Source organism: Pseudomyrmex gracilis, unplaced genomic scaffold (assembly GCF_002006095.1).
Source record: "Pseudomyrmex gracilis isolate BER0280 unplaced genomic scaffold, ASM200609v1 scaffold_176, whole genome shotgun sequence".
Lineage (NCBI taxonomy): Eukaryota > Metazoa > Arthropoda > Insecta > Hymenoptera > Formicidae > Pseudomyrmex > Pseudomyrmex gracilis.
In genome coordinates this window covers 52471-66527 of record NW_018020760.1, presented here as the reverse complement: position 1 = coordinate 66527, position 14057 = coordinate 52471, and the positions used below count along the sequence as shown (strand labels likewise).

The following is a 14057-nucleotide window of genomic DNA, read 5'->3' as shown; positions in this document are numbered from 1 at the left end:
AAAAATCTCGTCGAAAGGACCCGTCGTTCTTCAGCACAGCTACTGGGGACCGATAAACTCGCCGCCACCCGTTCAATTTCGCTTTAAAAGAGAGCTTTATCGGTCAGGTTGCCCGCATCCACGCGACTTAGAATCCAATTGCCACTAAGTGCAGGCGCGATTTATCGCGAAACAAACAGCGATGCTTCTTTATAGGCGCCACGCGAACACCACGCGGATAACACGGTAAGTAAGGACTCGTTACAAGAGCGTTTCATCGAAAGTCCTTCAAATTCATTAGACTTCGTCTGAAATGAAAACAACACGCTTTTTTTTTTTTTTTTGTAGATAGTAGGAAAGCGCGCGCGCAAAGTGTAATTTAAAAAAATTTTAAAGCATAGAACAAAAAAAAAAAAATGAAATGGAATAAATTCCATTTGAGAAAATTTCGAACAAAGTTTCACCGAATTAAAACATAAAAGTTTAATTGTTATTTTTAGCTTAAAACTGTGCAATTTTAAATTTAATTTAATAATGAAGCATGTTCCATCTGATATTACACTGTATATCATATTTGAAGTTTGCACAGTCGGGGGTTGTTTATTTTAATAAAGGGAAAAGAAAGCGACATACCGACGTACCGCGGTGGATTCGTGTATTTCATCCGATATAAAAATATATGATGCTCGCGTCATTGTACCGGTCTCCATTTTCTGCTTGTATGAAAACAAGCAGCACCGATAATGGCACGAGATTTTCTTCCGCGAAACTTTAGACTTTAAACTTTTTTCCCGGTTCTGTCTTTTGACTGATTTAGTAACAATACGATGTATCTGTATTGTGTTCCCGTTTGCTCATTCAAATGAAATTTATACAAATTTCGTTTGAGAATGTTAAATTTTTACAATGCAATTATTTTGTTTTCACATTAAAAAAAAAATATCTGCGTGACTTTTTTAATAATCTGTCATGAGCGAATTAGCACAACGAAATTGAAAATTACTCATTCTGCGTTTCTCTTTAGCTTTTCTCGTCTTTTCTCAGAGAAATTCTATATACAAGTAAAATTATGAAAAGTTTTGAAAGGTCCTAGGAGCCTTACGCTTGATGTTAATTATACTTTACGTGTGATTTTTCAAGTGTCTCTTGGTGGCCGAATTGGGAAAGCGACGGTAAGCCGGAGATTTTAGGTTCGACTCTTAGCCGAGGTGTTTTTTTTTTTTTTGCAATATTTTAAAATTAATTAAAATTGAAGAAAAACCGAGATATCTCATATACGTGAAGCAAGTATAGCATTCTATATGAATTTAGAAATTGAAATTTTGTTTCAAACTCGCGTGTAAAAATTTACACGAGTATAATTGAATACATACATAAGAGTATAATTAACAAGTATAATTAAATATATACATATATTTATTACGCAATTAACAAGGCTCCTAGGCACCTTTCAAAACTTTTCGGAGTTTGTTAACTAAAAGAGCCTACCCGAGTCGAAATTTAGCGTCTACATTGAACCTCAATTTTTCTTTTTTTATGTAGGAGTAAGAGAGAAAGTAGATCCTACTTTGACGCTGCTATACGTCCGAAATTTCTTTTTTTCCTGCTAAAGTAGAGTTCAATTCTCAGATCAGACTGCGCATTGCAGGCTCTGATAGGCTCAAAATAGGCTCCGATAGGCTCAAAGTAGGAGTAAGAGAGAAAGTAGATTCTACTTTGACGCTGCTATACGTCCGAAATTTCCTTTTTTCCTGCTAAAGTTTTAAAGTAGGGTTCAATTCTCAGATCAGACTGCGCATCGCAGGCTCTGATAGGCTCAAAATAGGCTCTGATAGGCTCAAAGTAGGAGTAAGAAAAAAAGTAGATGCTACTTTGACGCTGCTATACGTCCGAAATTTCCTTTTTTCAAAAATTGAGGTTCAATGTAAACGCTAAATTTCGACTCGGGTAAATCTCGTTATTATCAAGTAAAATTATATTTGAAGATTACAGAAGAAGAACTTGATAAGTCAATTTTTTTCGATTGTCTGTTTTTGACATTAATTTGTAGTTAAAATAGATTATTTTAATTATCCAAAACGAGAGAGAGAGAGAGAGAGAGAGAGAGAGAGAAATTCTTGATAGATTCCGAGATCATCGTCAATGGCACCACAACAGCCCTAAGTGGATCCACAGCCTTCCTCTCAATTGTAGAGTCCAAGAATGTACTTATGATTTTTAGATGAGCTCCGAAACCACCATGGTAGCGCATATTGTTTCGATGCTTATCTTCCAGACTCGCAACAATACAAGTTTTACGAAGAGCAAGGTTGTTAACCTAGCGCCCGACCTCCTCTCCAAACTGGAGGATTATTTATTTTGGTTAGATACCCGATTCAGTTTGCATTTCAGTCGATAACTTTGACTGAGAAATACCAAGCCCGGAAAAATCCGAAGGTGTGGATTCGAGAACTCGGGACCTTCTCCTATACTGGCAGATCCCGCACTCAGACCGCGAGACCACCGATAGTATTCCGAGATATAAGCATTTTTTTTTTAAACAACGTAACACAGAAATATATATACGTTTCAAACTTTGATTAAAAAACTTCGATCAAACTTTGACAAAATCGATCTCTTTTAAAATTACGAAAATATGATTTATCAAGTTTTTTTTTCTCCTATGGTCTTCATTTGTCAACGCAATATGTATGTAATTAATAAGTAATAATGTAGGCAGAGCTTCAAGATTTTTTAAATATAAAAGCGTTGATAATGGCTGTTTGAAGCAAACACGGATGTTGGTGTGTGTGTGTGTGTGTAGTTGTGGTATCAATTTATTGAAACAAAGTCGTATAAAACGTTTTCGACCTTCGGATTAGGTTCCTTTTCAATATAATTAAACAATGTAGTAATGGTCATCGCATGAATGTCGAACTAAAAGTTCGTGATGTAGGAACAAAACTTGACCACCACTTTACAAAGCAACAACCCGAGTCGAAATTTAGCGTCTACATTGAACCTCAATTCCTCTTTTTTTATGTAGGAGTAAGAGAGAAAGTAGATCCTACTTTGACGCTGCTATACGTCCAAAATTTCCTTTTTTCTTGCCAAAGTTTTAAAGTAGGGTTCAATTCTCAGATCAGACTGCGCATTGCAGGCTCTGATAGGCTCAAAGTAGGAGTAAGAAAAAAAGTAGATGCTACTTTGACGCTGCTATACGTCCGACATTTCCTTTTTTCAAAAATTGAGGTTCAATGTAGACGCTAAATTTCGACTCGGGTAATACCACAACTACACACACACACACACACACACACACACCAATATCCGTGATTGCTTCAAACAGCCATTATCAACGCTTTTTATATTTATAAAATTAATATTACCAGGGGATATTAAACACATGTTAATTCTAATTTATTTTCTAATTCACCGACGGATAAACTATTGCGCGCGCTCTATTGAGAAGACGTACAACGCACAACAAAAGACAGATTGCATCCGCACTGAATAGCACCGATGCGCACATCCTGTCATCGAGTATCGATTAGTCGTGAGAAATAAGCGCGCACACGGTGTTAGCACGGTGCGCCGCCCATTAACTCGAAAACTAATGACTGTAAAACGAAGCACCTACGCATAAATCGTAATACGATATTTTCGCGTAAGATCGAACTAAGCGAGTATCTGTACATGGTAGGGCAAGAGATAAGTATCCGAAACGACGCATAGATATAGCGGCAATAGTCCACATTGACTGTTGTCGATTAGTTTTTATCTCTTTCTAGAAGTTTAAACGCTGGCTTATTGCGCGTCAGTGAGCACAGCTCGTCTAAATAAACGCTCGGTGATTTTTCACACTTCAAAACTGTTGCAATCGCTGTTGCAAAATTTACGAATTTCAATTATTGCCAGACACATGTATAATGCAATTTCTATTTATTTCCGAATCTGAAAAAAAAAAAAAAAACTGGCTGGCGGTGAAAGGAAATTTTCGAGCAGCAGCGAAGTCAGCGATGCCACAAATGATTTGGATAATTTGGCGAGTTGTCACGCAAACACCATGTGCGATAATGAGTTTTTTTTTTTTTTTTTTAATATTTTCTTCTTCTTTTTCACAACAGAAAGATCTGTGCGAAGAGAAAAAAAATGTAGAATAGATTTATTACTATCTTCAAAAAACCACCGTGTGTTTGCGCGCAACTACGTAACCGCGGAAAATCGCGCGCGCGCGCGCGCGATTTGCACAGTCTCGCCGAATTCGCAATTTATAGCGAAATCGGACGGCGGTCTGTCGAGATTAGGAAGTTTCGGAGTATAATCTCCTGTGCACTCTCTCTCTCTCTCTCTCTCTCGCTCTCTCTTCGAAAGATCGACCGAGCCGGGCCACGCGGTCCGATTACGGCGTGCAAACGCGCGCAATCGGAAACTGTAACGATCATTAGTCTATAAATCCCGGTCGAATCCACTTACGTGAAGGGATGCGTTCGTGCATAAAGGCGAGGATAAATTCCTCGAGTCGCGCGCTCATTCGCTTGCCCGAGAGATCTCGTAAAATATTCCCGGTTGTATAATCCGTTCTCTCTCTCCTCTCTCTCTCTCTTTTCCCCGCCCTTCGCGTGTAATTAGAACAATCCTTCGACTTTCGTGCTCTGAAACGCGCAACTACGATATTTTTCGAAAGAACATAAGAACCAAAGGGACGCGCCGTTCTGCGACGAGACCGAGAGAATAAAAGGTGCGAATGAAAGAGATGACAAGATGCACAGAAACGAGAGAGAGACCCGCGCGTCCGGTGCCTAAATAAGCATTTAACGAATAATTGACGTTATTGTCCCGTTATTTCTTCGTCTTGTTACCAACGTTGTTATCTGAAGACTCTGCGTCTCTAATTGCCTCTGCAATTTGCGCGAAATCCGTTTGGCGTTTCAATTTTATTACACCGCGCATTGTTCTCTGATATTATTATTAATATTTTATACGTTTATTTTAAGCGATTCAAACAGGTTGTTATTACGCGACGAGTATATAGTTTCACTCGGAATAATTTTATTAACGCATAAAAACTAGTTTGTTCTATATATTTATATATTTAGTTTACAAAGAAGAAAAGATATATATATACGTATGTCAATGTTTAAAAAGTATCATCATATAAAAATTGAAAAATGTTTACATTTATTCCTGCGTATATAAAATATACTAACATTTCCGGAATCGAATTGTTTCGGAAATCCATATTTGATATTTTCAGACACACGCGCGCAATTGTTTAACTTTTTATTAAAAACTTCGCTTGCACTTTGCACATATTCGATTTGGTTCACACTGTAATTTTATAATCACAATTTTTATAACAAAAAAAAAGGTAAATCAACATCGGGGTTGGGGGGGGGAGGGGAGGGGGTAAAGCGGTTGACAATGCAATTTTTCCATTTGTGCGGTTGCCGCACGGAATTACCATAGGACATAACGGTTGTATTGTGTCGCGTAAAGCAAATTCACCATTGCCGGTAATATTATTGACAAAATACATAAATAAACGCGCTGGGGTTCAAGCTTTGCGTTTTTTCACATAAAACTTTCCAGAGCTCGATCACATTTGCACAACCACATCGATTATAATTCACGCGATCTAATTACACTTGTGAAGTGCGTTTTTGTTTTTTTTGTTTTTTTTTTTTCTGCTTTGGAACATTAGAATATCGAATATCTATCTGGGAGATCATTTAATTAATGACATAATTGAGAAATTGCTTCCGGATATCCGCAGCAATATCTGCACAGGAGTGATCTTTTAACGGATGATCGTGATTCGCTGTGATCAAAGGTGTGTCTCTCATAAATTTTATCCTATGCTGATGAATTATCGCATCGCGTCTCATTAAATTATCGGTAAGTGTTTCATTTTCTTTTACGCCATAAAATGACGAGCGGCGGTTCGTTACGAGGTTTTTCTTTTTTTTTTTTTTTTATTAAAGTCGACGACGTGCGAGATAAGGTTCCGCGTCGGAAAAATTAGTATTTACGTTGCGCGCGCAAGTATAGCGACGCAGATTTCCCAGGACCGGTTTATATGCGCGTTAGAATATGTTAACTATCGCATTCTCACACACTCTAATTTGAATTTAATTCGGTTCCCTCTATTACAGTAATAACATTTTATTCCGCGTATCAACAGTAATTGCCTCTTCTCTATATTCTCGGCCCGAAGCTTCCGCTATTTTAGGTTTAAATGGCAAGAGAGATACGCAATATTGAATATATATATGAAAACTTGCGTTTAAACTCTCAACGCACAAAATTTATCACAGAGCTTAGCTTCAAAGTATTCAATAGTTATGCGGCGCATTTTATGATGTAATAACAGATATTTCCAATATTTGTTTTTACAAAAATATTTTTAAAAAATAAAATTTCAATTAAAAAAAAAATAAATAAAAAATAAATAAAAGCAATTTTTTATCATTTTTATAATGTATAAACAAATAAATGGAAGAAATCAAAAATTTTGTTTAAAACATTTAAATACTTTATGTAAGATAATTAAAATCTCTTTAGATTTTTTTTATTGGAACTTAATTTATAACATATGTAGTATGTACGGGAATAAAACAAATTTTGATTACAAAATTATTTTTACTCAATGGCTGAGTTTCAAGAGAATCCCAAGACCAAGAGTTCCGATATACTCGCGTATCAAAAACACAAAGACCACAATACCACGTATCGCGTTTAAGTGTTGAAAACGGCATCGAGAGCAATTTCTCTCGGCAACGAATAAGGTACAGAAAGAGGGAGAGAAAGAGAGAGAGAAAGAGGGAGAGAGAGAAAAGCAACTGCTGTGACAATGCTCGCCAGTTACCGCCGTCAGGAAACGCACGCGTAACGACCATTACCTATTGCGTTTGTCTCTGTGGGTGCATTCACCGCGTGCTTTATATCGACGCCGCCGGTGCATCGTAGCGGAACACGGGCTCTATACGGTCCGAAGACGAACGCGACCCTCACGAATGCGCCCAGGGGGATATCGAAGTGGGAAAATTTATCTCGGACCGGTAATGGGTCCCGACCGTAGAGCGCGCCCGATCGGCAACTGCGTCGACTGCGATGCCGCTATATCGGGGCTTCGCGGTGACGAAGTAGCTTCCGGATAGCTCGGCGGTGTTGTAGGTTAGCTTCTCTCCTCGGCGCGTGCATCTCCCGGAGGATTTCCGAGCGACTGCCAATATAAACTCGTAGAGGCAGACAGTGGCGCGGCCCCGGATAACCAGCATCAGCGGCCCTTTTCCTCCTCTTCGTCGTCGTCGTTGTCGTCGACGTTGTCGTCGACGTATATATGTATAAAGTGTCTCTTACGCGAAGCGTACCGTAAAAATGGAACCGTTCGCGCGTAAATGTATTTGGTCTCCCGATCGAGGGCCTCTTCCTTTTATACACAAACGACAATTGTGTCGCTCGAGCGAATTTTTCTAAAAGAGAAGCGAGGAGCATTCCTGCCATCTCCCAGCAGAAGCGAAACATTTTTCATACCGCGCAAAGCGCGAAACATGCATGTGTAACATATACACACGTGTATTCTCCGTCGCGATCTCTTCCTCTCGTCAATTTTTTTTAACTAATTAAACTTCTGTCAACTCCTGATTAAATTTATGCCGGTGTCTCGAAATTAAATTCTTTTGCCCAAAAAAAAAAAAATCAAATTTTCGTCGATTAAATTGCTTCATTAATTTTTACCTACTAAAGTTCTTCAATTAAACGTATACGTAAAAAATTTTTCACAATCACGTGCATAATATTAAAATTTTAAACTTTTTCAACGCCTATGTAATGTATATATATATATATATATATATATATATATGTATATGTAACATCCATATTGTGCTGAATAGCACGTTATTAACGGCAAACGCGACAATTTTCCTGCAAAATAACGGCACTTTCATAATGCAGATTTTATTTATTTGTACAAGTTATTTTACATGAAAAACACACTTCGCATTCAATGATTGAATAGCGAATTGATACACCACGTCGACCGATCCGAATGCGAGGGAAGGTTGAATGGATGCGCACAAGTAGCCGTCAACAACATGTTTCAGTGGCAGCTTTTCAATTTGTAATAGATTTGCAATAAATCGAAAAACAAAAAAAAAACAAAAAAAAAACTGCATTGTCCACGATGAAAATAGAGGTCAATAGACTATAATCATTAAATTGCAATTAATGGCTCCATTGCGTTAATGAATCTCTTCGCTTTTCACTTTCCATTGTTTCGAAAGGTCATTCCATCAAATAATCTTGTTAAAGAAATATTACGCAATTATATAAAATATATACAAGTAATAATTTTTGCCACAATCATCTCGTTTCCATTTTGTATACTTTTATAGATACAGAAAATATATATTGCATAAATTAATATTTCCGGAGATATTATTATTATTAAATGCATTCCAGAGAGACTTTTTTTCTTCACTCAACTTGGATCATCGAAGAAAAACATTCTGTTATTTTTTTTTTTTTTAGTAGCGTCATGCTATCGTCCTCGTAATCTCCTTATTTCGACGGAATGCACTCCGGAGAGAGGAATATACGCTTCTCCGCGTGATTGCATCTAAGTGGGAGCAATTCGATGCAGTTAAGCGCGAGCTGCACGCACTTACGCAAAGAGCCACACCTCGTGTATAATTATATTGCGCCGAATGAACGATTCACGGCTTTCTGTATGTGTTTAATAGAATCCGGCGATAAATCGCGCGCACACTATTCTGACATTAAATTAACTCGTGAGTGTGGAGAGAAATTGGGAGACACATACGAGAGAGAGAGAGAGAGAGAGAGAGAGAGAGAAAGAGAGAAAGACAGATAACTCGTTATAAAACAGAAACGCAAACGCCCGGATCGTTCGAAATCAGCAGATTGCGTCGTTTATCACGCACTGTCCGAAAATCTATCTGTGTGTACGATTTACGCGGAACGATGATTTAACGGCTTAAGTGTATTTTTGAAACCGCCCATGTGTGGCATATTTTAACCGAACATCACCGCGTCTGACTGATGTGATCGCCGGTGTTTTTTCACGACTCCGTCAGATCGTAAAGAGACGAAATCACGGGAGAGGGATCATCTCTATCAGAGAATCAATGATTTAAGACGCTATTCGATCAAAATGATTAGTATATACGTGCGTAAAACGCCGCGAGCGTTTTTTTTTTTTTTCGCGCGATCGAGTCCTAATGAAAATACACTTTTCCGTGAGACAAAGTTCGAGATACGCTAATAGATATGTAGGAAGATCTTATTCCTTGATTAACCCTTGCAGTGAATTTTTAAGTAGAGTCTTAATTTAAGAATTCGGTTATTGAGATGTTTAATATCGAATATTAAAAAGATTATAAAGACGAAAGATTATAACGACGGCGATGATGTTTGGCACATTTTCATTAAAGGAAAATCTATATCGCAATTAGAATATTAGCGTGCGGGTTACTCTCGCTGGATCTCTTGGATTATGTACAACTTATATATTATATATATATATATATATATATATGTATATATAATGTATAAGTTATATAATATATAAGTATATATAAGTATATATAAGTATATAAGTTATATAATATATAAGTTATATAATATATAAGTTATATATATATATGTATATACAGGGTGTCCCAAAATTGGTGTGACATCTCTCGTAGGCAGGTAGAAGGAGTAAAACTGGAGTCGAAAAGTCCTGAACATCCATTATTTATAATAAAGGAGTAATTGTTGAGTAAATCAGGCCAATCAGCGCCGATCTTTAGCCAGGCGCACGTCGGTGAACCGCGCGGAGCCGCTCGCCCACACCAGGCGCGTGGCTAAAGATCGGCGCTGATTGGCCTGATTTACTCAACAATTACTCCTTTATTATAAATAATAGAAAAAAATGGATGTTCAGGACTTTTCGACTCCAGTTTTACTCCTTCTATCTGCCTACGAGAGATGTCACACCAATTCTGGGACACCCCGTATATATATCGAATCAAAAGGAATTACTTTGGTCATTAAGTGATTAAAAACTATACGGCGAAAACAAAAAACCATCAACACAAAATCTCCCTTTAATTAAATTAATTTACGTAGTAAGCTAATTTTAAAAGTGTCATAAATATTTTTTAACGGTTTTTTTGCGTAATTTTTTTTCAGCGCCTCCGCGAAAAGTAGAAATCAGCAGCCACCCGAACAACAAAGTGATCGTGGTGAAAGTGGGCGAATCTCGGCGCTTAGAATGCATCGTTAGGTCGGCCAAACCGGCCGCTTCGATCATTTGGTACCGCGGAAACGTGCAGATCAAAGGTGGCGACACCAGTATCACCGCAATCTCCATCCAGGGTGGTAAGTAGCTATGGTATCCTGTTACGCGCGTTGATATTCGATTACGATAATCTCGCGCGCGAATGAATATATCATGGTTATTACGTAACAGGGATTAAACGAGCGCGCCGTCAGGATGTGTGTGTATGTGATGAAGCGCATTTCTGATCTAATAACTTCGGCATTGTTGATCTAATCGAATTTCAAGAAAACAGACATATAACCAATAAATTTCGATAACACGCTTAAAACATTTTTTTTATTAAAAAAGTATATTTTTATTTAAAAACAAATTATTTTCGGAAAAAAGAAAATATTGCTTACCTGTTTTTTTTTGTTTTTTTTTTTTTTGGTTTAGAAAAGGTGAAAGAATCTTTAATATGTTTTGAATGTTCAAAAACCGACGTTTTTCCAATTTTTCAAACCTTCGCTAATTGTCAGTTAGACACGTAATATATAAGACTAGCGAATAATCCGTCCGATATTGTACACGGTGTTCAGAAACGAATAAATAATCTCGCACTTTGTGGAAAACTGCTCGGGTGCTTACCGCGTTTATGGAAGTGGGAAAAAGATTGGAGTGACGTCGAGACGCCTTCTGTCCCTCTCTCTTTCTCTATCTTTATCTCTCTCTCTCTCTCTCTCTCTCTCTCTCCCCCCCCCCTCTCTCTCTCTCTCTCTTTCACCCTCGTTCCAGCACGGCTTCCAGTTGCCAAGAGCATCTTCGATCGATCCCATGACACACAACTCTGGCCGCGCTCCAACTACCGAAATTGACGTTCCTGTCTCTCGCTCGCGCCACCGCTTGCGTTTTTACATTCGGCCGGAGACAGCTCGACGAGACATCAAACGATTGCATCGGCCGGTCCGTTTATACCGCCACACGACGTGGAGTTAAAATATATATGTATATATATATATATATCCCCCGATAAGAACTCCGATAAATAGCGCGACCCGAAATGAAAAGGTGTGTGCGCTCGCTATGCACGGGGTGTTCATAAAATAAACACACGATCGAATTTCTGCGGATGCGGAGAAGCTCGCGCGGAAGTCGAGCAGATAAGAAAAGTTTTCGCGAAGTATGATGCATAAGAAAAAGAAATCCCATGCTATTCACGGGAAATGAGCAAATGAATATTCAACAGACGCAGAAATTGTTTATAAAATATTAATCGTTTAATGGATAACGAAGGAGGAAAATTAATATCAAAAAAGTTAATTACCATTAATTAGTTTTTTATTGCGTATTTCTTCAGTAAAATTTTAAAGACTATTTTTATATGTTGTTTAAAATAAACAGTTGTGTAGTTTTATAACTTTGTTCACGGTAAAGCTGTAAACAGCGTAGAACGCAAAAGTGAAATGCGACTGTCGTCATTTCCTTTGTAATAAAGCTTGCATCCTGCTCTCTCTCTCTCTCTTTCTCTCTCTCTCTCTCTCTCTCGCTCGTTACTCCAACGACAATCTTTCTCCGTCCGTTACGCATTCGGTCAGACCACGTCACCGTTGATAGACGAAAGCATTTGTATCTGCGGCGCGTCTCCGAAAACTGTGTGTCACCGCCACACGCACGAAATAAAGAGCTCAAACACCACGCTTTCGCGTAAAAGCTTGTCCGGAGCTTTTAGTGAAGATTTAAAAAGGAGCACGCGCGTTGCAAATAATATACGCGTGTATGTTTATCCCGTCGTGATGATTTCGACTTGAATGTGAATTATATATGTATATATTCTCGGTTGTGCGCGCGCGTTACGTTACATCTATAAATAATTCAGCCGTCTCTCGCGAGTCTCTCCAATTCGACACCTTGTATATTTTTCGAATGCAAATAACCAAACGTGATTAAAATGTCGTTGGATCAAGAATCGTATTATATTCAATTTATAAGTTTTCTTATATAAACATTTATTTCGAAACATATTTCACTGCGATGCGACTATTTTGCTACACAAAACGATACACGCGATATAAAATAAACTAATAAGCAAAAAAAAAAAGGAATGCGAGAGACACAGCATGTTTATAAACGTTGCCGCGCAATATTTCGGCAAACCTTGATAGTTCGAATAACAGCTTGTTAAAGCGCAATTTACGCTCTCATCTATTTTACCCTAAAATAATACGCGCGTATAGCATATAATAATCAGAACAAAAACCCCGTGTGTCAATTTCACGGCTATAAAGTAAAAGCAGGCGGCAGGTGGTATTTATTTCGCAATTTGCGCGGACAATGTTGCAGACAAGGAGACGATCAAGCCCGGAGAAACGTCGAGGGAATTGCTCAAGTACGACACTCACGGTTCCATTACCATCACGCCTACGGCGGACGATAATGGGATGGATTACACCTGCGAGGCCAGCCACCCGGCGATACCCATAGACAGACCCATGCGGGCCACCGTTCACCTTTCCGTTTACTGTAAGTGCGACTGACATTGACACGTGCGTCGCAAAAAAAAAAACGTGCGCGCGCTCGCGTGATCGTGTTTTTTTTTTTTTTTACGTTGCGGTGTACGTCAGCATACGCCCGATATACATCGATATGCGTCAAAAAGAGTAACAGGTTGTGAAATTACACAACCCGGGCTATAACGAAACTACCGAAAGAACGAAGTCGTCATTAATCCTTAATTTTTGCAGTCTGTTAAATATCGTTTAAATAAAAATAGATTTCCTCTTAATTTATTGATTTTTTCTTTTTACTCAGAAAAAAAATTAATACAAATTTTTACAGTTCCATCCATATTTGTCAAGAAAAATCCTTTTTTTTTTATAGATTTTTTTTATGTACATTGCATAATTTTTGCTTTCATATTCTTTGAGTTATTCGAGAGCGACTATTGCAGTTTCGATTATTCGGACGCGCCTTGAAACAAAATTTCATTAAACGCATTCGCGTAATGGCGAGAATTGATGATCCCGCAGATCCACCCGGTTCACCTTACATAGAGGGTTACACCGAGGGCGAGACCGTGCAGCGCGATCAGTACTTGGAGCTCTCCTGTCGATCGCGGGGCGGAAATCCACCGGCGGAAATTATCTGGTACAAGAACGACAAGAAGATACAGACGACTACTCGGATTCAAAACAGCTTTAGCGAGAGCGTGCTCTCGTTCAAAGTGCGCGCGGAAGACGAAAAGGCCCGCTACAGATGCGAGGTCTTCAACATCATGAGCGTGCAGCCCATGAAGGCGCATGTCGATCTCACCGTGCTCTGTAAGTGTGCGACGAAACGCGTCTGTAATTGCGCGCGCGCGCGCGCGCGCGGTAGCGTGAACGGTATATAGCGCGATAAAACGCTGCAAATTGCATTTCGTGAAACGCGTTCTGAGAAATCTCCTCCCCTTCATCCTTCTCCGCTCCGTTCGTCTTTATCTTCGGATATTATATTTAATCTTTCGTGTAATTATACGTTATTATTGTCTCTTTTATATATATATATATATATATATATATATATATATATGTGTGTGTATATATATATATATATATATATTTTCATCTGAATCGAATAATACCGGAAGGAACGCACCGCGCGCGCACATCGCTTTCCTTTTAATATATAATTGCATGTTATTACTCTCCATTATAATTCCGGATCAAATAACATGAAATATTTCAATTTAATCTGCGCTCAGTATTGTTTTTCAGACTTTATTTGCTATATTAGATCGATATTTTTTAAAGATTAATCTAATTGATACACGGATCCGATATATATATATATA

At 38.3% G+C, this 14057-nt stretch overlaps 1 protein-coding gene across 3 annotated transcripts in view; it reads left to right on the top strand.

Moving 5' to 3' along the window:
• The window catches only part of LOC109857854 (nephrin), a 300812-nt gene that overhangs the window by 269485 nt on the left and 17270 nt on the right, over window positions 1–14057 (top strand). For all 3 annotated transcript variants that reach the window (XM_020434605.1, XM_020434606.1, XM_020434607.1), the window contains exons 4-6: window positions 10159–10347; window positions 12569–12748; window positions 13255–13545. In XM_020434605.1, coding sequence (XP_020290194.1) covers window positions 10159–10347; window positions 12569–12748; window positions 13255–13545 — 660 coding nt within the window. The remainder of the gene's footprint in view (window positions 1–10158; window positions 10348–12568; window positions 12749–13254; window positions 13546–14057) is intronic.